Below are 23,392 nucleotides of genomic sequence, written 5' to 3' on the forward strand. Positions count from 1 at the left end.
TGAGCTGCGTTCCCAGTCCTCAGCCTCCCAAGTGGCTGGCATTATAGGTGTGTTACTCTACCTGGCCAAGAGTGAACATGAACAAATGGACTATGTAATTTAATACAGTAATTAGTACCACAAAAAGTGATATGAATGAGATTCCAAATTTGGATATAAAAATCCAATTTTCTGGAGAGGATAATTTCTGAGTGACTCTGAGAGAATATACTCAGGGAAGGAGCTGCCCTCTCACTCACTACAGGGGGTTCCCTGCAGCCACGGTCATATTACACGATTGTGTCCCACTGACCACAGCTGAACAGACCAGGGGAAGAAAGCTGACCCAATGAGCCAGTTAGATTCTCTCCTGGAGTATGGCTAGTCCACGCGGGTTATCTTGGCGTTGGTTGGAGGAGAGAGGAATCAGCTTTGGAGCTGGGGCGGTTCTTCGACAAGTACAGAGATGCAGAAAAGCCAGTCTCCAGAGGGAAGATGAGAGGACAGGGACGGAGACAAATGTCAGAAGCTGTGTGGTCTCAGAGGGACAAAATGTGGCTGCCTGGGGTCCCAGTGGGTTTCAAATACAGATTCTAATTTTTCTGAGATCCAGTGGAAGTACTGCTCTTTGGACCCGTGAGAGTCCTAATTCTTATCTATGAAATTAATTTGATAGATTCAGTTACTGAATATGTTTTGTCTTGCAACCAAGTTTCTAAGAAAGAAAATAACGTTGATCACGATGGATGATAGCTAGTGTTTATCAGGTGCCAGGCAACACTCTCAGAACTTTCTGCTATCTATGCTAACCCAAGTAACTCTTGGAGGCAGGTAAATTTTTATTCCTATTTTAAGGTTGAGGAAACTCAGGTGTAGAAGTCACACAGTAAGTGGCAAAATCAGCCTATGAATCTAGACAGCTGGCCTCCATGTTCTTTACCACTGTGTTATTCTCTCAAAAACAGCGGGGGACAGACTTGAGGTTACTCACAATGCATGAAGTCATTTCAAACATTTCTACTAGTCCTGAGCAAAACCTCCAATTAGGAGATGCACGCTTTTGCCTGGCACAGTGGTGCACGCCTGGAATCCCAGCCACTCAGGAGGCTGAGGCAGGAGGATCCCAAGTTCGAGGCCAACGTGGCAACTTAGTAAGACCCTTGATAACTCAGCAATACCCTCAGCAACTTAGACACTCTCTCAAAATAAAAAACAAATAAAAGGGCAAGGAATACAACTTAGGGACAGAGTACCCCTGAGTTCAACCCCAGTACCACAGGGAAAAAGAAAAAAAAAAAGACATTTTCTATACAGCTCATACCAATTGAGGAAGCATAGCAGCAGCTGCATCAATTTGGCATTTTTAAAAAATTGTGCTAAAGTTAAAAAAAATTTTATTGTGATAAAATGGTTTTTTTTGGTGGCAAAACACAAAAACATAAACTTTACCATCTCAAACATTTTTAAACGTACAGCTCAGCGGTATGGTATTACAGACATACCTCTGTGCCACTGTCACGAGCACCCATCTCCAGAACTCTCCCTCCTGTGAAACCGAAGCTGCAGAGCCATTAAGCAAGGACTCCCCATCTCCTCTGCCGCAGCTGGCGACCTCCACCCACTGTCTGTAATGGGGCTATTCTAAGCACTTCCCATATGTAGAATTATGGAGCATTTGCAGTTTCGTGACTGACATTTACTTGGCACAGGGTCTTCAAGGTTCTTCCATGTTGGCAGCATATGTCAGAACCAGTTTAGCATTCTGATCACTCAACTCTGTTAAAAACACTCACATTTCCTGGGCACGGGCCAATGCATTTCTTGTAACCATTCTTAACATCTCAGAAGCAGAAGCTTTGGTGCCACTTGGTAGTTGGGCTGAGATTCTGGGTTGTCACAGACCTGAGTCCCTTTTTTTTGAGAAGAGCGTCCCGTTATGTTACCCAAGCTGGTCTCAAGTTCCACATTCAGCCTGAGTTCTGACTCATTTCATATCCTCAATTGTTACTTAACTTTTCAGAGCCTCAGTTTCAACGTATATAACATTGGAAAAAACACCACTTTTCCCCTGGGGTTGTGAAGTTTTAATGAGATGATGGGTTACAGTATTTAAAAAAAAATTAATTTGAATTTTTAAAAAATTTTTATTTAATTTTAAAAATTAATTTTTTTTAAAAAATTAATTCTTAGCACCGCTTTTAAATTTTTAAAATTAATTTAAAAGCGGTGCTAAGAATCAAACCTGCTAGGCAAGTGCTCTACCACTGAGCCCAGCTCTACCCCAGCCCCAATGGGTTATAGCATTTGCCAGCACAATCAGAAACGCACAACTGAGGGAGGCTGATATATAACACCACAATAAATCACAAGTTGTTGTTTTGTTGTTGTTTTTTGTTTTTGTAGTTATAGATTGTCAGAATGCCTTTATTTTGTTATTTTTATGTGGTGCTAAGGATTGAACCAGTGCCTCACACATGCAATGCAACCCCTCTGCCACTGAGCTACAGCCCCAGCTCCTAAGTATTGTTCTTATTCTGTGTCCTCCTTCTGTGGTCAACACCCATTTCTGCGGGTACAGGCACTGAAGCAGGATGCTACTTCATCTGAGGAAAGACACTCAATCACACACACACTAACATTCCAGCCAGAAAAGGAAACTAGCAGCTTTTCCTTATAGCTCTACAACTAGTTCCAAATAGCACCAGCAGTTTCACTTAGAAAAAGACAGTTTTTCTTTTCTTCTTTTTGGTCTTCAGTCATAGTTAAGATAGACATCTTTTTCTGGTACTCATCAAGGCTCTCACTGGCTGGGTGCAATGGCACACGCCTGTAACCCCAGTGGCTCGGGAGGCTGAGGCAGGAGGATTGCAAGTTCAAAGACATTACTCCTTCTCTGGAACAAGCTCCCTAGTTTTTCTTGAGAACTGTTCCTCCATTGGCTATCATTCCTGTGGGGCTACCTAGTTCTGGCTAAGAACAACATGACCTCAGTCAGCTAACCGGACAGATTCAGAATCTCAAATCTTTAGCTCAACCATCCAAAACTGAAGGAGAAAACACAGAAATAAGTAACAACAACAAAAACATAACTGTAGGGGCTGGTGATATAGCTCAGTTGGCAGAGTGCTTGCCTCTCATGCACAAAGCTCTGGGTTCAATCCCCAGCACCACAAAACCAAACCACCATATAACTGTAGCTCATGGTCCCCACTGTGGACTGAGACAAGACTAGCCCCTAGCTCCTGACACCTGGTTCCTATCTTGTCCTAGGTCTGGTCTTTCACTTTTCCATAGCTTCTTTGACTCTCTCATAGTCTCCAGTTAGGAAGAGTTGCAAGTCTATTGCTTCCAACCAAAGAACTTTATCTGGAGTATTTTTAAATATATTTTAATTATACATGGACACAATATCTTTATTTTGTTTATTTTTATGTAATGCCGAGGATAGAACCCAGTTCCTCACATGTGCAGGCACTCTGCCACTGAGCCACAGCCCCAGTCCCTATCTGGTGTACTTTTAAGCAAACATTAGGACCCTATAAGGCTCAACAAACTCTTTAATCTCCTTTCCCTACTTTCCTGGGCAAAAATTAAGGTAGTTATCTATTATTGCGTAATGAATTATCCCAAACCAAGTGGCTTTAAACAATAAACATTTACTGTATCACAATTTAGGCATGTCTGAATCCCAGACCAGTGTCACTGAGCTGTTCTGGCTCTGGGCCTCTCATGCAGGTTGCAGTCAAGACATTGGCCAGGACTGTAGTCATCAAATGCTTGGCTGGGCCTGGAAGATCAGCTTCTAACATGGTTCACCGTTCAATCCCCAGGCCCTCAAAAAAAAAAAAAAAAAAAAAAAAAAAAAAAAAAAAAAAAAGCAGCAGCAGCTAACAGCTAACGTGGTTTACCCACTGGCTGTTGGCAGGGCCTGTCCACAGGGCTGCTTGACTGTCTTCATGAGCTGGAAGCTAGCTTTCCCCCAAGTCAGGGATTAGAGACAACAAGATGGAAGCCACAATATACTCTATGACCCAGCCTCAGAAATCAAGCTGTGTCGTTTCCTAAACAGCCAGCACAGTCCAGGGTGGAGAGGAACCATACAAGGGTGAGTACCAAGAGGCAGAGATCATGGGGGCCACCTTAGAGGCTGGCTGCCCACAGAAGGCTACAAGCCTTGTAAGGGCTTTGTCCCCAGGCACCAGCCTCCTTTCCTTTCAGCTACTCCTAGTCACCTAAGACCCTAAGAAGAAATCTCATTTTGGAAATCTGCAGACAATGACTTACAAATAATGGCACAGAGGTGGATGTGAAGAAAGACACACAATGGCAGGGTGAAGGTCTCCAGCCCAAGGATCCTATCTGGAGAACCAGAAACAGATGACCTTCAGAGAAAGGAGTCACAGGCTGTCCAAGGTTCAAGGACAAAAGTAGCATAAAACATAGGGCTCACCCGTGGCAGAAGTATGATTTCTCCCATTTCAACCCCAAACAAAGCCTGCTCAGCCCTGCTTGTCTATTATCTGTTGTTTTAACTCCAAATTGCACCACAAAAGTGAGATCCATAGTTCAGGCTGCTGCCAAACTGTGATAAGCTGAACTGTGTCCCCTTCAAATTCATATGACGAAGCCCTAACTCACAGAATGTGGACTGCATTTGGACCCAGGACCGTTAAAGAAGTCACACAGTGAGGCTGTTAGGGCGAGCCTTGATCTGACTGGCATCCTCGTCAGAGGAGATGAGGACACACAGGGAGACACCAGGTTTGTGTGCACAGAGGAAGACTCTGGGAGGGCACAGCAAGGAAACGGCACCTGCAAGCTAAAGAAAGAGGCTTTGGGGAAAACCGCTCGATCTTGGACCTTCAGCCTCCAGATCTGTGAAAAAATAAATCTCTGTTGTTCTGCGGTATTTGGTTATGGCGGCTGCAGCACACTAACCCCTGAGCTCTCTGGGGTTACACTGTTTGGGGCTGTGTAATGTGATTTGAAAGAACAGACACAAGAACATCCCTCCCAGAGTCAAGGAGGTGAGACGGCTGAAGACCTGCCATGGAGCATGAATACACCGTACATGTAACACACGTATGCAGCGGGGATTCCGGTCCACGTTCAGCTCCTTCCGTAGTGCTCCGGAGGGCCCCAGGCCTCCCTTTCCTCTCCTCTGAAGGCAGCTCCCAGGTCCACAGGTTCCTACAGCTGTCTCCAATGTCCTGCACATCTTCTCCCTAACTGGAGAGCACCTTCTGGATTCGTTCCCGCACTTCTGTTGGTCCCAGGGACACCATCATCTCAGCTACAGGGGGTCCTTGCTAAGAAAGAAAAGGGAAAACAACGCCTTATTGTCTTAAACCACCTAAGGAACTTGTGCTGAGCCTCAGCCTGCAGAAGACATGCCCAGGCCAGCCCCAACCCGGCTGCCTGCATCCCAGGAGCAGGCCTTGTATTTTATAAGTCTTGGACTTCCTGGATGAGGATGGGTCTCAGGGGACTGTCTTTCTGTATTAAGCAAACTTGTTATGTCTCCTACCCTCAATAACCTGCAAACCCCGTGAAGGCAGGGATCACGTGTCCGCACCAGACCTAGCACAGGGCTTACTTACAGCAGCTACTCCCTAACCACAGTCCACCCAATGACTGAAGGAGAAGGCGATCATATCTCACTCATCTTTGTATCCCCCGAAACTGAGCTCAGAACCTGGCAATAAATGTGAGTTGCAAAGCTACGGGAGGTCCCAGGGAACAGTTCAGCCCAGCTCCCTCCTCACCAGCTGTCCACTGAGGGCCACTCGGAGGAGTTTCATCACGTTACTGTGCTTTGTGCCTTCCAGACCTTCCGACAGCTTCTTCAGTTCTCCATTCAGCACATCCTGCGTTAAGCTCACGCCAGATTTTTCCAAAAGCCTAGAAGAGGGTCGGTCTATAAGGGGCTTGCGCAGGTCAATGGCAAATGGGTGGGAGGGTGACCTTCACAGGGTTATCACTTAACCACAACACAAGCCCAACTGTGTGTGTGTGTGTGTGTATGTGTGTGTGTGTGTGGTAGATGGTAGATATCTACCATCCCCCATTCAAGCTGGAAAAACAAAAACATCAAGGGGACCACATACAGAGATAACCCAAGCTCAAAGTCACCATAATAAGAGGATTTTCTAATTGCTACCTCTGAGTCCTAAATCTCTGTCCTAGTTTTCTCATGTGTGTAAGTGGGGATAATTACAGCATCTGCACTGCACAGGGCTATGTGGAAAGTGGAAACTTGAAGGTGCTAAACACGGGGCCTAAACACAAGGTACACGCTGAAGAGCATTAGGTTACATGTCTCCACAGAAAGTTTAAAAAATCAGCTGACACTTATTATATTCAAGAGCTCAGATACATTACAAGAGGACTTGAAAAGAAATTTAGAAATGGATTAGACACAGGATAAAAGAACAGATAATTTCTGAAAATTATCTGAAACACAGTTTCAAGACTGGCTGGGGAAACCTATGTAAGAAGCATCCAGAAGATCAGAGGAACAGACTGAGACCAACTTGCTACAGCCTCTCTTCCCACAAGCCGAAGCACTTAAGGATCTAAACTCTAAGGGGCCAGTCTAAACTCTAACCCCCCCCCCCACAAGTTCTGGTGTCCAGCTGAGGTCCTCTCCGAAAAGCATGCTTGAGTTTCCAGAGCAATTTCCCATTCAACCACAGTGTGACTGCAAACCATCTGGTCCAGCTCTGAGTGAGGTAAGCAAGAGGAGGAGTAGGCTGGTTGGTGTATCCACAGAACTTCCAGCTCTCCTAAGAGTCTACCTGAGATTTTAAACTGGAGCCCCTAAAGAGGGACTGAGGCGGGGCGTCTCGCTGTTACAGATGATCCATGAGGCCGATCTGACATGACCTGCTACTCACAATGGGGTCCACACAGCTGGGTTCCAAAGGTCAGCTCAGCATGAACTACTGGCTCAGGGAACGGGGTTCATAAGTGACTTGAAGAAATTGCTTTTCGCACACACTCTGTGTTCTTACTAACTGCCAGTACTTCAGCAACTAGCTTCAGTTTAAGACAAAAACGTCCAATTCCTACTGCATCATCGCCGTGGTCTCAATATTTTTGTCTTCCTAAATTTGTATGTTGAAATTCTACCTCCCAAGATGATGGTGTGAGGGAGTGGGTTTTGGTGAAGGAAGGGGATTGGTACTCATGTAAAAGAGACTCCAGAGAGCTCCCTTATCCCTTCTGCCAGTAAAAGGACAGAAGAGCAATAGGCCACAAAAGCAAGCCCTTAACACTGAATCAGCTGGCCTGCTGATCTAGGGTGGCCGGCTCCAGACCTCAGAGAAATCACGTCGAAGCCACCAGTCTATGGTACTTTGTTATGGTAGCCCCACTGGACAAATATAATCATTAACTGGGCCACATGATTGCAGCTATTTATGAAATTAAAAAGATGAAATATAAAATATAAAAGGTAATTTGGGGAAAAAACCCAGATACTCCCCCTATTATCATTATGGGCAAGCAGGCTGCCAAGGAACGGACGAAGGGATGGATGACAGCCCCTGGCGGCCACTCATGGCAGCTCGGGACATGGGACACGTCAGAACTGGCCCAGAGCTTGGCGTGGACACAAAAGGGACTTCTAGTGATCTGGCAGCTTCTGAACATTCGGGTGTCAAATTTCCTGACTTGAGTGGGAGTCCAGAGTCCGTGAACTCTAATGCCCTGGCAGGAAGGAGGAGTCTTGGTGAATTATACCTAATGGCCCCACTGCAGATGTCTGAATGAAGAGCAGCGGCAATGATAACTACCGGGAGTTCATTCTCCAGAGTCACTTACAAAAATGCTTACTAGTACCCATGTGAGGTCCTTCACGGCAGCATTACTTGTAACAGCAGAATTTGGAAGCAACCCAAATGTGCAGCAATAGGAGACAAACTCAATAAATTATAGTAAGTGGCTATATATACATAATATACATATAACGCATCTGACATATAAAATAGCACACTGAACGCAAACACACACATTTTCTATCATTTTCTAATGTAATAATCACAGCAAAAGCAGAGGTAAGTACAACAAATATCTGTGGTTTTGGCTGCTAAGCATCCATCCCGTTTTCTTCTGATACCAGTTTCCCAAATCTCCTTGGGGAATTCTCAGCCATGTGTTAGCTGGAGGTCCACTAAGAGTCCTGCACATGGCCTAGGTCTAAGCCAACCACCACATGGCATTCCCCAGGCCTCAGTGGTTCAGGGAAAGGAAGATAAAACCAATCAGCTCCTATTAATCTCAAACCATAGGGAAAGAGGTAATCCTAGAATACTGTCTGAAGCTGTTTTTTTTTTTTTGGGGGGAGAGGGGAGCAGATACCGGGGATCGAGCTCAGGGGTACTCAACCACTGAGCCACATCCCCAGCCCTATTTTGCATTTTATTTAGAGACAGGGTCTCACTGAATTGCTTAGGGCCTTGCTAAGTTGCTGAGACTGGCTTTGAAACTGTGATCCGCCTGCCTCATCTTCCCGAGCCTCTGGGATTACACATGTGCACCACCGTGCCCAGCTGAAGCTGAGATTTTGAGGCATACAGTGGCTGAGGCTATCTTACAAAAACTGTGCTGTTAATGATCCCCCAGCATCCCTTTTTCACTTTATCTATTTAGCAGAGTTGGGGATGGAACCCAGGGCTTCACACGTGAAGCAAGTACTCCAATACTGAGCAAATCCTCAGCCTTGATTTATTTATCTTTTTTTTTTCACGTCAGTCAGGCAATGTGCTGATATTGTAACAAGGCTTAGAGGGAGGGATATCTCACACAAGAGTGTGAACACCCAATCATCACACTTAAGAACTGGAGGATCAGTCTTATTTATTTTTCAAAGACAGGGTCTTGTTTTGTTGCTCAGGCTGGTCTTGAATTCCTGAGCTCAAGCAATCCTCCTGCCTCAGCCTCCTATGTAGGAGGCACTCACCACCATGTCCAGCTTTCTCCGTTTCTTATGCAGTAATAGAATTTTAAGTTGGGCACGTGGCTGTCAAATATTAAAACTACACTTCCAGATTGCCTGGCAGCTAAGTGTGGCCCCAAGATGTAACTCTAGAATACGGGTAGAAATGGTATGTGCAGCTTCAAGGAAGGTCCTTAGGGAGAAGGAATGTCCTATCCCCTGTCACCTTTCCTCCCTCCCCTTCTGGTTGAGTGGTGGACAGTCCATGAGCCACCACAGACCACAGACAGGAGTGAAACTGAAGAGACAGGACCCTTAGGACAAAGATAAAAGCTATTCAGTCCCAGGCCACCTCCTGCAGGCTGCCAGGGAGACATGGACTTCCATTTCTTCGGGTAGAAAGCCCCCTGCCACCTGCCCAATACAGAGCTCTGCAGAAAAAGCAACCATGGAGGAGAGCGGAGAGGTGTCGGCCATACGTGTGGCCCCTCACCAGCAGAATCCAGGCAGCACGTCCTCTGGCCTTGGTAGGTGTGGATACCCTTCCCCTCTTGCTTGTGCCATCCTTGGTTGTTTTTACCCTTGTAACCAAAACAACTGTTACGGTTCCAGAAAGAAGCAGTTCCACAGACAGATGAGGAAACGAAGCTCAGAGAGCTCCACTTGGCCAAGAGAAGCCACCTTGGCAAGAAGAATTAGCTTGGTAAGTGGCAGAGCTAGGATACAGCCCAAGTCGGGCCAAGCCGCTGAACCCACCGCCTGCGCCCAGGGAGAGGCTGGTCCTTTAGGCTACCTCCTAACCTAAGAAAGCCACAGTGAGCGATTCTCCCCAGCACAGGCCTACGCTGGGGGTCCCACAGGCCAGGCCAGGGGGAAGGGACCGGGGGAGAGAGAGGGGAAGGAGAGTGGAAACTTGAGCTCAGTCTGCAGTACTCACCTCAGCAAGCGCTCGGCAATCACATCCACCTTCTCTGAGATGGCGCCCAGCTGTGCTCGATCCACAGCAGGCCGAGTCCACAGGTAGGAGTAGGCTGGGGAGACCAAGTCCTGTAGGCGGCAGATGTGACCCTAGGGAAGGAGGCCATCATTGCATGTGCTGGGAGTGAAGCTCTAACCGCCCTGGAAGGTGTTTAAACCCACATTTGGAAGGAATGGCTCATCCTCCCAAAGTGCCATCTTCACACCTGTCGCAGCAAGATGATCCTCTCCACATAGGCTGGGTCCAGGACATCCTGGTCTTGCAGATGGCTCCCAAATGCCTCCTCCACAAGGGCCTGCAGCTGCCCCACCAGATGGTGCCTCTGGGACTCACTGCTCACCAGCCGTCGGAGGTGCAGCCTACAGGAGAAGTCAGAGGGCCACGCTGCCTTGGCACCCAACCCCTCTCCCCAGGGAAGCCAGCTGGCTTGAAGAGTGACACATCACATGAATCCCCTCCCCCAGCATTAGAAGCAGGACTGTACTTCACACTTATAAAAGGAAGGGGAGATAGGGGATCTTACTAAGGTTACAGTCAGCCCAAGGGTCGAGGCCACGGCAGACATGTTTTGTTGCTAGCACTTTTAATACAGTAGCTGACAAATTCTTTTTTTGGCTGGGAGTGCTAGGGATCAAGTACAGGTCCTTGTACCTGCTAAGTAGGCCTCACCACTGAGCTACACCCCAGCCCCGGAGCTGGTTTTTAAACGAGGAAGAGATCATGTTAGACAGTCAGGGCTTCCTTTGGAAAATGAGAGGAGCTGCTGAAAAGGGCCCTCGTCCACACAGCTTCCACTGGCTGGAGCAGGCTGGAAGCCTGGCTTAGACCCCAGAGGCCTCCAGGTCACCTGTTCCTCTAATTCCTGGTCTCTTACTTGGCTCTCTGCTTCCCTCATGCTCCCTGTCTGGCCTCAACAGGCATCTAAGTTTATAAAGCAGAATCTGGAGCGTCCACCTCCTAGCCTTACTACATGATGGGGCTTTGGTGTAAAAGGAGAGGTCAAAAATACAGACCCTAAGATTTGGAGCAGAGTGTTGTTTGAAGTGTTTGTTGAAGTTTAAGTCTGGCTTTTCTTTCCAGCTCAAATCTCTCTATTTCAGAATTCTTTTAACTGTGGATTCTCTTCTTTGGAAATAGTAAGATCTCTAAGAATCCAAGCCTCAAACCAGGTCCTGTCATCCTCAGTCCCCTAGGCTGCCATCCCCTCTCCCTGGCAGGACTAGAGGGGCCAGAGAGAGAGAGAGTGGTACAGGGTCAGGGACCATTCTGAGACACTGGGCTCCTCGTCTGAGATGTGGTAAAGAAGGCAGGGAGCTAGGAGTGGAGAAGCACCTCACAGGCTCTGGAATTGGACTGGCCTGAGGAAGAGGCCTGCCTACCAGGTGTTTGCAGTAAGTTACACAACCACTGGGAGGCGGGGATCCTCACCATAAAGATAAAGTGGGGACAATAAAAGACCTCCTCACAGGGTAGCTATGACAATTAAATGAGGGACTGCAAGTACAGCCCTGGTAGCAAGGCCTGCACGCCACATTTGGAAACTACTGACAGGAGAGGGTCTGAAAAGAGGCTTTGGCATGTGACAGGGTGGAGAGGTGAGACCTCTAGAGAAGTTTCTGGAATGCAAACTGGTCAAAACACAGTTTTAAAACAAATTTTTAAAAGGTATGAAGGAAACACATGAATGCAGTACTGAAACTGTTTTTAGAATCTGCTTAGCAGCTGGATGGGACAGTAGAAAGAAAGAAAAATAAAGACGGAAGAACAAAACAAGACCAAAAAAATCCAAGAGCCCCTCATGGCCATGTTTGAAATAATACCCGTAAGGTCCAGGACCTGGGACACAGCAAGTGCTAAATAAAAGTTAATGACTATTATCACTTTCACCACACCACTAGTACTGTTGCTGCTATGGCAACTATATTTATTATTGTTTCTTAAATAACCACAGCAATGGCTTGAGGAATGTCTGAAGATAACCACTTTGGCTACATTAAGCCTTTGGGGGGCTGGGGATGTGGCTCAAGCAGTAGCTCGCTCGCCTGGCATGCGTGCGGCCCGGGTTTGATCCTCAGCACCACATACCAACAAAGATGTTGTGTCCGCCGAGAACTAAAAATAAATATTAAAAATTCTTAAAAAAAAAAAAAAAAGCCTTTGGCAGCAATCCTAATGCTCCACCCCATCCCTGACTCTCACTAAGCAAAAGTCCACCTCTGTCTTTCTTACGACCCCTCCCCACCACCGGGTGCTTCTGAGAGGACTGGAATGAAACACTAAGTATCTCTCCTGTCCTGGCCCCATTCCCCTGAAAATATCACTTTCTCTATAATAAAAAGAGACATGCATGTGGTGTTTAATATGTATGCTGCACTCACTCTTGCACACTCCATGCAAGAGACGGCCACTGTTCACTGTGGAAACTTGAATTATTCAAATTCTGACTTGGACTTTGCACAATAACCCAGGGCAAGATCATAAGACTGACCTCGAGGTCTGATGGGAGAAGTACATGAAATGACATCCTTAGAACAACTGCAGGGCAGGTTGCCTAGCATGCATGCGGCCCTGGGTTCAATCCCCAGCACCAAAAAACAAAACAGTAAAACACACACACACACACACACACACACACACACACACAAAATCTGCAGGTGAAGTGAATCTCTGCACCATAGGAGCTTATCCCCAAAGCAGTGCTCAAAAAGGTGCTGAAAGGTGTCTGGTCCCTGACAGTGCCTGGCCCCAACTGGCAAACTGGATCAATGGCCTTATCCCTAATGCCCTTTGACTGACACGTCACAGTGATATCTGAACTTGAACGGTGAGCCTACTGGAGGTTCAAAGTGAAGACCTACTTGATAGCAGCTAACTGAAACATTAACCTGATGCCATGAGATGGTGCTGGTTCCCTGAGCTGGCTGGGGAGAGGATGGGTAGATTCTAAATGAAGACGTTCCCCTCCAGGCTTTGGGTCATAACAGAATCCATGCAAGGGGTGTCCAGAAACAATGGCAATGATAAAATCAGCCCCACCCATTTACTGAGCACTTTCTGTGTGCCAGGAGTTGTGCAAGATACCTTCACGCAACACTTAATTCTTACAACAATCACATATGATGGGCATTATTACCCCTAGAGTAAAGAAGATAAAATGCAGGCCTGTGGAGTGACTTGCTATGACCACGCAGCATTAGACACTAGAGCCAAAAGTCACAATCAGGTGCATGGGACTCCAAAGCCCACTCCACCTTCCACCGTGAGCCACAAGGCCCTTTCCTACCAGATCTTCATGGTCCCTACTCACCTGTTGAATTCTGGGAGCTTCTCCAGGTCCAGCAGGGCTGAGTGGCAGGTGATCCGAGTCAGGTCAAACTGTGCTATCAGCTCCGGCAGGGTCCTGCCCATTTGGTTCTCTGCAAGTGAGGCCCGTCCAGCGGCTCAGCTTCCTCCCTCCCATCCTCCTTCCACTTTCTTTTGTGGGGGAGAAGGGGACAGAATTTTGCTATGGTGTCCAGCTGTCCCTGAACTTGTGATCCTTCTGCCCCACCCTCCCAAGTAGTTGGAATTAGAGGTGCACACCATCACGCCTGACCTCCTTCCACTTCTGAACACGAGAACTCTGGACTCCCCTTTCCACTTCAACCCCAGGGATCTGAATTCTAGATATTAAGGCCCAGATGAGCCTCTCATTTTCAGAAAGGGTTCTTTCTGTCAGTAAGGTAAATACAAGTCTGAAAGTAGGCAAAATCAATCCTTGTTACCCTAAAAGACACCAGATGCAAGAACAGTGTGCCCACTGCCTGGCTGTACCAGATTGCAATTTGATTGTAAAATATACTGATGCACAGAACCAAATTTGGTTCCAGAATGAACCACTGTTCAGAACTGCAGTGCCTGAAGCTGATTCATATAAATAGCTGCTCCTTCCTATGCGTCAGTAGGCATAATGGACATGGAAAAGACTCAAGTGCTAGATCCCTCACTAGCTGTGTAACTCTGGCAAGTTACTCAACCTCTCTGAGCTTGACAGAGGGATTAGTCCCCAAGCATATTTTAAGAGTTAAATGAAGTAAAAGCAGAATAAATCATGAGTAGACTGCTCTGGCCACATTTCCAGAAATCTCTGCCATAAGAAGTCATTCTATTTGATGCTTGATTCTACAAGATCTGGGTTCTAAATTCTGGGCCAAGTTTAAGGACTCAGCTCGGAATAAACTGAATTTGTAGTAATGTTAGTATTGTGGTTAAAGTATATGCTTGTATAATAGCAATAATCACGGGAGTTATAATTTTTGGGCTTATTATACAGCAGGCTCTGAGCTGGTAGCCTTGTGTTCATGAGCTCAGTTGAATTCTAACATAACCCTGAGGCAAATATTTATCCCCACTGTACAGATGAGGCAAATGGTACTTTAAGCTCTGTAAGAACAGGAACTAGGCCTACTGTGGTGATTCTCTGGAGCCCCAGCACTCTACGAGGTGTCTGGCTCAATAAATATTTGTTGAATATTGTTGAATAAAAAAATGAACGTGTCCAAGATCACGTGGCTGGTAGGTGGCAAAGTTGGGACTGATGACCAGGTCTGCCTGGACCAAGGGCCCTGTTCCTCAGTGTCACACTCCGCCACCCTGACTGCTCTGGTGAGTGGGTACCTGCAAACCCCGAGCCACAGTTGGTGATGATATCGAGCAAGGCTTCAGGCAGAAAGCCAGCAGCAGCAAAATGCTCCAGGAAAATGTCCCCTTGCCTCTTGGACAGCTTGCTGCCATCCCTGTTGAGCAGCAGGGGCAGGTGGGCAAAGTGTGGTGGCTGCCAGCCCAGGGCCTGGTAGAGAAGCAGGTGCTTGGAGGTGGAGACGAGCCACTCGGAGCCTCGCAGCACATGGCTGATGCCCATGTGGTGGTCGTCCACCACACAGGCCAGGTGGTACGTGGGGAAGCCATCACTCTTCAGGATGACTGGGTCCCCCTCCACGCTGGCCACTTCATGCCGATTCCAGCCATATACTAGGTCCTGGAAGGCTGGTGCCTCCTCCTCCAGGCGGAAGCGGATAGCAGGCTTGGGATCCTTGGCCAGTTTCTGGGCCACCTGCTCCTGGCTCAGATTCCGGCACCGATTGTCATACCTGTTGGGGAGCAGAGCAGCATGACAGCTAAGAGAAATGCTGCTGGACGTGGTCCTACCTTTGTCTCTGATAGATGCATGACACTGGGCAAGTCACTTACCTCCTTAAGCTATCTCATCATCCTAGAATGGGAATAGATTTTGTGTGGAAAACTGAGATGACACAAGAGGCAGACACTCATGTTTGCCACTGTATCAACTATTCCCCTCTTCTCCCTGTTGATGAGGAAATGGCAAGCTGCCTGGACTGAGGGTTGAATCTAGACAGCAGGCAGTGAAGATCTGAGGCCTACCAACAGCCAGGGAGAGAAGATGGAAGCAGATCCTCCTGGACCAAGCCCTGGGATAACTTCAGGCCTGCCTCAGACCCAACTGCAGCCCTGAGCTAAACCCTGAGCCAAAGAACCTGGCTCAGTGGTGCTCAGACACCTGACCCATAGAAACCATGAGGCAACTAAAGCTGGAGGTAACTGGTTATGCAGCAACAAATGACAAACACACCCAAGTCTGGGGAGGCATCAGAAATAGGCTGTGGCCTCACCGGGGCGTCTGATGGCTCCTCAGGGCCTCCTTCTTTAGGAGTTCCAGCCGCTGCGGAGAGCAGAAACAGGGATAGGCAGCTCCTGTCTTCAGCAGTGCTTCTGTGGCCTGGGCATACAGTGCCAAACGCTGAGATTGCTGGTAGGGTCCCGCAGGACCTCCCCGGCGGGGGCTCTCATCAGGGGGGATGCCTGGAACACAGGTAAGGAATCACTATCAAATAACACCCAAGAGGCACACAGAGCTCATTCCCAGGAGCTATCACAGGCGCTTTGCATGCTAAACCTTTCAGGCCTCAGAAGGTCACAAGGTCATACTATCCTAACTTCCCTTTTCCAGATGAAAAGGGAAAGACAGAGAGGTTGAGTGTTAGAGGCCACAGTCTGGTGGAGTGAGGAGTCAAACAAGGAGGGAATGGGCCCTCCATTGCCCATCTCTCCATCCACCACTGCCCTGATGAGGGAGGAAACCAGCCCAGGCCTGGAACAGCGAGTGGACCAAGGAGAAGTAAGCAAAGTTCAAGACACGCCTGTCAGGCTCGGATGGAATCCTGGCTGCGCCACTCACTAGTTGTGACAGGGATTGCAAAGAGTGCTGATGTGTGAGTGCTAGGGTGCCAAGCTCTCTGCAGGTTTCTTTATGTTATGTGACCTCCCTGAAGCCTTGATGTCCCTCCCAGGTAGATGCTGATATCCCATCCTGTTAGGAAGAAACAGAGGCCCAGAGGTGGCATGGTACATTAAATGGTCAAAGATAAGGGGCATCACCAGCCCCAAACTCAGGTTAGTAGACCCCAAACCCCCATTCTTTTCCCCCACTTTTTTATTGTGCATTATACTTGTACTTAACGATGGGATTTCCTGCTACATATATGTACATGCACACGATACGACAATTTGGCCCATATCACTCCCCACATGCCTACCCTCCCTCCCCATCTCCTACCCCTTGTTCCTTTCCTTTAATGATCATGAGACACCCCCCACACACCTTTTCCTTTTTTCTGTATAGCTTTCACATATGAGAGAAAACACAACTCTTGACCTTCTGAATTTGGTTTATTTCACTTAATACAATGATCTCAGTTCCATCCATTTTCCTGCAGATGACATATACTTTCATTTTTCATTATGGCTGAAAAAAACTCCATTGTGTATACATGCCACATTTTCTTTATCCATTTATTGTTTAATGGACATCCAGGCTAGTTCCATAGTTTGGCTACTGTGAACTGTGCGGCGATAAACATGGGTATGCATATATCACTTTAGTATGATGACTTTAATTGTTTAGAATAAATACTGAGGATTGGAGTAGCTGGGTCAGACGGTGGTTTCACACCCAGTCTTTTGAGAAACATCTATACTCATTTCCATAAAGGGCTGTTTTAATTTACAATCCCATCAACAGTGTAGAAGTGCTCCTTTTTCTCCACATCCTCTCCAGCATTTATTATGGTATTCTTTTTTGGTGTGGGGGGCGGGGGAGGGGGGGCATTAGGGATTGAACTCAAGGGTGCTTAATCACTGAGACACACCCCAGACTTTTTCTATTTTGAGACAGGTTCTTGCTAAATTGCTTAGGGCCTTGCTAAATTGCTGAGGCTGGCCTCAAACTTGTGATCCTCCTACTTCAGGCTCCAGAGTGCTGGGATTACAGGTGTGTGCCACCAAGTCCAGCTATTGTTTGTATTCTTCAGGGCTGCCATCCTGACTGATATGAGAAGAAATCTCAATGCAGTTTTGATCTACACTTCCCTAACTGCTAATGATGCCGAACATTTTTTTTTTCCACATATTTGTTGGCCATTTGTGTTTCTTCTGAGAAGTGCTGCTTAATTTGCCCACTTATTAACTGCATTATTTGGGTTTTTTTTGGCGTTAAGAATTTTGAGTTCTCTATATATATTCTAGATATTCATCCTGTGTCAGATGATCAGGAAGCTCATCTCTCCCATTCTATAGGTTCTTTCTTCACATTCCCAATTGTCTCCTTTGCTGTGCAGAAGCTTTTTAACTTGATGCCATCCCATTTATTAACTCTTGGCATTATTTCCTGAGCTTTAGGTGTCCTATTGGGGAAGTCACTGCCTGTGCCTACGGGCTGGCATGCTGACCCCACATTTTCTTCTGGGAGATGCACAGGCCTAATTAGGCCTAATTCCTAGGTCTCTGAGCCATTCGGAGTTGATTTTTGTGCAGGGTGCAAAACCTCCCATTCTTCATGACTCTTTGTAAAGCCCCTTTGCCTGACTTGTTCTATCCCAGCCTCAGTTTCCTCCTCTGAAACATACTATGCAATGTGACTGTGAGAACGAGAGAGTCAGTGCTTATAAAGCACTCAGCCCCGAGGCTTACAAGTAAGATAGTTTCAATTTTTGCTATAATCAAATCTAAGTTATTCTAGGCAGGCCTGCCTAACCCAGCATCCTACCTCCTCAGGTCATATAGGATAGACAACTGTAAATGCTTCCTGCAGAGAGAACACGAGGATTGGAGAACACACGGGAGATTCTGCCCTCAAAGAGCCTTCAAAGGAATTAGGAAGATAAAGTCACGGGTTGCCCTGTGGCACTTCACGCTAACATAAACACTGCAGGTGGATGGGACTGGGCTCAAACCTACTGATTTACATGCAATGTCTGAAGGAGGCAAAAACAAGAGGCAAATCCACAGGAAGAGAAAGTAGATTAGCAGTTGCTGGTGGGGTGGGGGAAGTGGAATGAAGAGTAACTGTTAAGAGACAGCAGTTTCTTTTCCAGATAATGAAAATGTTCTAGGACTAGTGGTGACAGCTGTACAACAGGGGAATATACTAAAAACCACCGAATTATACACTTTGAAAGGGTGAATTTCAAGTTATGTGAATTATATGTCAGTTAAAAAAAAAATGACACCCAAAGTGAGGAGCTCTAGACATCAGCCACCCTGGGGACCTGCTCTCTGCCCTGAGAACCGTGCGGAGGGGTGAGCTCCGCCGAGGGGCTCAGACCTCACCCACCCATCAGGCTGCACCAGGAGCTCCAGGAGCCAGGGACCATCAGCCTGCTCATCACTCTACCCCTCGTGTCCAGCACAACACCTGGACACATGGCAGGAGCTCCATGAGGTTCTCACCTCAGCTTTGCTTTAGCTCCAGGCAACCCCTGTCCTCAGATCTCCAGTGGCCCTGCTTTATTCACTGTCCTGAGGCCACGCTGGCCTCCTGGACACTTCTCAGATCCACCCAGCACTTCCTTTCCCGGGAACTTTGCGACTGTGATTCCCTGGGTTTGAGCAGTTTCCCTCAGGTGATTCCAGGACTGGCCCCTATTTCATTCAAGTCTTCACGCCAATGACTCCTCCTCAGAAGAGACTACCCCACTAAAATGGGCACTCCTCACCCAAGTCCCCGACCCCTTCTCCACACCTCTTATCATGACTTAACATCAGGGCAACAGGAATGAGCTGATGAGTCTGTCCCTTCTCCATGAGCACCGGGTCTTTACCTAATGTCCCCAGCACCTGGACTGGAACATGGATCACAATGAGTGATCTTACTAAATACATTCCTTTATTCAATGAGCCTCAAAGGAATATGTGCCAAAACCTATAATAGAATCTAGAAATAAAATGATTTCTGCCCTTTAGAAACTCAGAGTCTAGTGAATGATTTACATGAGATGAGAGCACACATCTCAAAACAATCTTGGTATTTTCCCTTAGGGTCGTTAACTTTGACCAGTCATACCTGTCCCTAGCAGAGGTTTGCAGGGTTGTTTTGACCTGGGAAACACAACATACTCCTCCTTGTTTTCCCTGAGCTTAGCTGTCCTCAGAATTAAACTTTCCACAAGATCAACTTCAGAGACTGCACATATTTTGTTTGGCTCATATAATGTGGTTTAAAAAAAAAAAAAAAAGTCTGAGCTCAGACTTAACAATGGGAAGTATTCATAAAATAAAAATGAAAAATAAATAAATTGCACTTCTGTCCCTCTTGGAACCAGAGGACTGGACAAGCTGGGCCACATTCCCATGGGACCAGGAGCTGCAGCTCAGAGGCACTGCCTCTTTTGGAAGATGCCTGCTTCCTCTGCTCACCACAGGCCCAGCTCCCCAGTTCCCACTCGCCTGGGAGTCTTGCCTGGCCTGGTAGGGAATGGACTTGAGATTCTGAGATAAGAACAGGAGTCTCAAACAGCCTTGGAGCTTGCTTTAGGAGCCCTGGCATCTTTCCAGGTGGCAAATGCCACCTCAGGTAGCATAAATGTACCTTTTTTCCATTCTCCACCATGAGAAGATCTACAGACTCCTTTTCCTGCTCCCTATTCCTTCCTTGAAGATGGTCCTCTCCCTGCCAGCCTCACCTGCCCACTCCAGCATGTCCTCAATATTCTCTGCTGCCCCAGGCACAAGGCGGCTCTGATCCGTGTCTTCCAGCCTCAGGATGAAGCTCCCCTGATGCTTCTTGGCAAAGATGTAGTTGTACAGGGCAGTGCGGAGGCCACCCAGGTGCAAGAAGCCTAGTGGAAAAGAACAATTCAGACAAGTCAGGGAGAACGAAATCACAAGTCTCAGCTGAGGGGCAAACAAGTTCTTCTTGTGACTGAATGTCTCAATGAATTAAAGACCAAATATGGCTCTGCCTGTCCCATCTCCCTGACCAACAACCAGACAGTCAGACTATCACAAAAGAGGACTGGGTGGTGGACTCATTTAAGTTCTCATCTTGGAAGTGGAAGATCATCCATGTTCTGGAGCCTGTCGTTTTGTAAAAATGCTCCAATTGTCCCCAAATGTATCCACCACTCTACTTTGATATTTGCCTCAAGGACACATTTCCCTCAAGGAGAGGTAGAAAATTACCCATGGAAGCCGTATCACGCAGGCATTTAACTTATGCCTTGGTCTCCTTTGGGAAACCAAGTTAATTACAAGTGAATAACAAATTTAAAATTCTATAGCTGGTGCAGTGATGTATATCTGTAATTTCAGTGGCTTGAGAGGCTGAGACATGAGAATCTCAAGTTCAAGGTCAGCCTTGGCGATAAACTGCTTCTGGGTTAAATTCTCAGTTACTCCCCCTCCAGAAAATACTTTAAAATCCTATTTTGCATATATACTCTATGCACACCTTATAATTTAATTTTGCATACTTGAGCACTAGCTTTAAATACTAACCAAAACAAAATGTGACTCCACAATATTTTCCTGCACCAGAGTTTAAACTTTTTTTAAAATATATATATTTTTTGTAGTTGTAGATGGATACAATACCTTTATATTTATCTTTATGTGGTGCTGAGGATCAAACTAGGGCCTCACATGTGCTAGGCAAGCGCTCTACCACTGAGCACCAACCCCAGCCCCCAGAGTTTACACACTTACTTTTTCATCATTCTTCACTGAGAACTTAAATTTAAGTTTTCCTACAGCTGTCATCTCCCCTCCCCTTACTTTCTTTGGTCTAGTCCAGAGACCTGAGTCTCCACAGTAAGCTCATCTACATTTCCAGGTATCTGAGGGAGCACAGTTTTCCTCCTGTTTCAACATGGACTCTGTGTGTGACCTCTGCCACCACAAAACCAGTGGTGTTCAATGGCACTGGGTACTAGGAACATGAAATACACAGTCCTCATAGTTAAAAACAAGGCCTCTGACATCACATTTACCTGGATTGAAATTCCGCATCTATCACTTACCAGTTGCTATCCTTTGGGCACTCTACTTAAATTTTTTGAGCTTTAATTTCCTTATCTGCTAGAGGGATTAAAAACAAAAAAAAAATAGGCCAGCCGTGGTGGCACACATTTGTAATCCCAGTTTCTCTGGAGGTTGAAGAAGGAGGATTGAAAATTAGAGGCCAACTTTGGCAATTAGCAAGACTAAATAAATAAACAGATAAAGAGCTGGGGGGTGGGGTTGTAGCTTGGTGGTAGAATATCCCTGTGGTAGTGGTACCTACAGTATCAAAAAAAAAAAAAAAAAACCACTTTATTACAAGGTTGCTATGATATCTAAATGCTTGCTGCTGAAATATTCCTTCAATTAATTTTTAGCTAGCACAATAATCTATGCTGCTTGATAATTCTTTTATCTGTTTGTAGTCAACAGCTTTCCTATACAAATGAGCTCTTCCTGCAAATCTTCAGGGAAATGGGAATTATAATGATCATAACAGAGGGTACTGTTCATCAAATGTCTTTTATAAGATTAGACCTTACTAAGTGGCTCAGCTACATTGGCTCAAACCCAAGGCAAGTACTATTATTAGTTCTACTTGACAGACAGCAAAACTGAGGCTCAGCGATGTTAAGTAATTTGCCTAAGTTACACATCTAGGAATTGGCAGAGAGAGAAATTTGGATCCAGACAATCCTAGGACTTGGCACTCTACCGTTAAGTACTCCTAAAAGCAAGGCGCACAGTCTAGTGCTGATATGCTAACTGTTGCCAGCTCACAACAGACTAGCATAGAAAGAGTAAAGGTTTCGAAACATGTTATCAACTATTTTTTTGTATAGCAATTTAATAGAGTAAATTTTGTCTGTTATACTGAAAAAAATAAATGGGCTTCTATGTCCTATGTTTTCAGATCTTCCGTTTTCCTAGTACTTCATTTATACTGATTTTTACAATATAATTGTGAAGTTATATTGTAAAAACACAACTGAAAATTAAAAACCACTGCTTCCACCATGGATGATTTGAGAAACACTGCTCTCTATATAGGATACAGTGTGCATAGAAAGCTGTCACGTGCACCTGGAACTTGGCCACAAAGATGCTTATCTGCTAGCTGCGGGGTATGGAATGAAAGGCTTGCCAAGCGCAAAGGAAAGCAAAGCGGGCAGAAGGTAGCCTTGGTGAGAAAGAATGTTGGGAACTGGTGTGGTAGCGGGTTGACAGGAGGTTGGAGACAAGTGGGTCTCCAGCAGGTTACACAATGGATCTCTGCTTCGCTGGCTTGCAAAGCTCTCAACGCTCCTAACCGCGGGGCTTTTGCACCTCCCATTTCCTCTGCCCAGGTTTTCCCATGAGCTTCACATAGGAAGACCCCTTGGTTCTCGGTCCTCAGCTCACACGTTCTCTCCTGAGCAAGGCCTTCTTGAGCATCTCACCCTTACCTCAGCTTCCTACTCTGCTCTGTTTCCCGCATGGCCCCTGTGACTCTAGAATCACTTTTTATAAGTGACCACTAGAACACAGACTTCATTTTCAGTGACCACCATCCCGACGTCCAGGACGTGGCACGGTGTATACTCAACACGCGTTTATTGAATGCATGAAAAAAGTGATCTATAGAGACGTTGCAGACATGTTCCCGGAAACGCAAAACCTTTCCGCTCCCGGACCTCAATTTCTGCCTCCGTAAAATGGGGTCGCGCTGCCCTCCTCCGTCTGACGCCACCGGAAGGGATTTGTTCAGGAACCATCGGGGGGCGGGGACGGGAAGGTGGGCCGCGGCCTGCAGCGTCACGTCCGCCAAGGTTACCTGTGGGGCTGGGAGCGAACCGCACTCGAACCGCAGTCCCGGGATCGATGCCCAGGCTGGCTTCATGCCGTCCCACCGAGCGGCCCAAGGCCGCCGGGGGTGTCCGGAGCCGAAGCAGCCTCTTCAGGAGCGTCGCCATGTGGGCTAGACTCGCACACGTGGGCTTCTTAGTGCGTCACTTCCGGGGACTCCTCCCAGCCAATCTCCCTCTGCCACAGAGAGCGCAGCCCCGCCCCTTAAAGGCGCAGGCCCCTACTTTGAAAACACGCCCCCTAGACGGCAGCTGCCAAACTCGACCACGAGGGGGCGGAACCCGGCGAGCGGGCGATTTCCCGGACCCGCCCCCCCCCCC

The 23,392-nt window shown here is 46.9% G+C and overlaps 1 protein-coding gene across 2 annotated transcripts; it reads right to left on the minus strand.

The window, feature by feature from the left end:
- Nucleotides 1–1,366: 1,366 nt before the first annotated feature.
- Nucleotides 1,367–23,353, minus strand: EARS2 (glutamyl-tRNA synthetase 2, mitochondrial). Of its 2 annotated transcripts, none has more exons than XM_081297953.1 (9): nucleotides 22,673–22,918; nucleotides 19,913–20,068; nucleotides 15,566–15,755; nucleotides 14,553–15,025; nucleotides 13,204–13,312; nucleotides 10,102–10,255; nucleotides 9,855–9,985; nucleotides 5,745–5,880; nucleotides 1,367–5,288 (listed from the first exon to the last, which is right to left on the minus strand). In XM_081297953.1, the coding sequence occupies exons 2-9, from the start codon at nucleotides 19,926–19,928 to the stop codon at nucleotides 5,205–5,207; spliced, it is 1,293 nt and encodes a 430-aa protein (XP_081154079.1). In that variant the 5' UTR covers nucleotides 19,929–20,068; nucleotides 22,673–22,918; the 3' UTR covers nucleotides 1,367–5,204. The 2 variants fall into 2 exon arrangements, with proteins under 2 accessions (XP_081154079.1, XP_081154078.1); XM_081297952.1 differs by lacking the exon at nucleotides 22,673–22,918 and adding an exon at nucleotides 23,041–23,353 and having other exon boundaries at nucleotides 1,376–5,288.
- Nucleotides 23,354–23,392: the final 39 nt, after the last annotated feature.

This window comes from Spermophilus citellus, assembly GCF_964194105.1.
Source record: "Spermophilus citellus genome assembly, chromosome: 6".
NCBI classification, from domain to species: Eukaryota; Metazoa; Chordata; class Mammalia; order Rodentia; family Sciuridae; genus Spermophilus; species Spermophilus citellus.

What these genes read in the sequence shown, in the direction of transcription:
- EARS2 (XM_081297952.1), bottom strand. Translation starts at nt 23,179, where the DNA reads ATGGCGACGCTCCTGAAGAGGCTGCTTCGGCTCCGGACACCCCCGGCG. An exon ending in GGATCATCTTGCTGCGACAG is followed by an intron (nt 9,986 to 10,101) that starts GTGTGAAGATGG and finishes CTCCTTCCCTAG; the next exon opens with GGTCACATCTGCCGCCTACA. An exon ending in TGGCCCTCAGTGGACAGCTG is followed by an intron (nt 5,289 to 5,744) that starts GTGAGGAGGGAG and finishes TTTCTTTCTTAG; the next exon opens with CAAGGACCCCCTGTAGCTGA.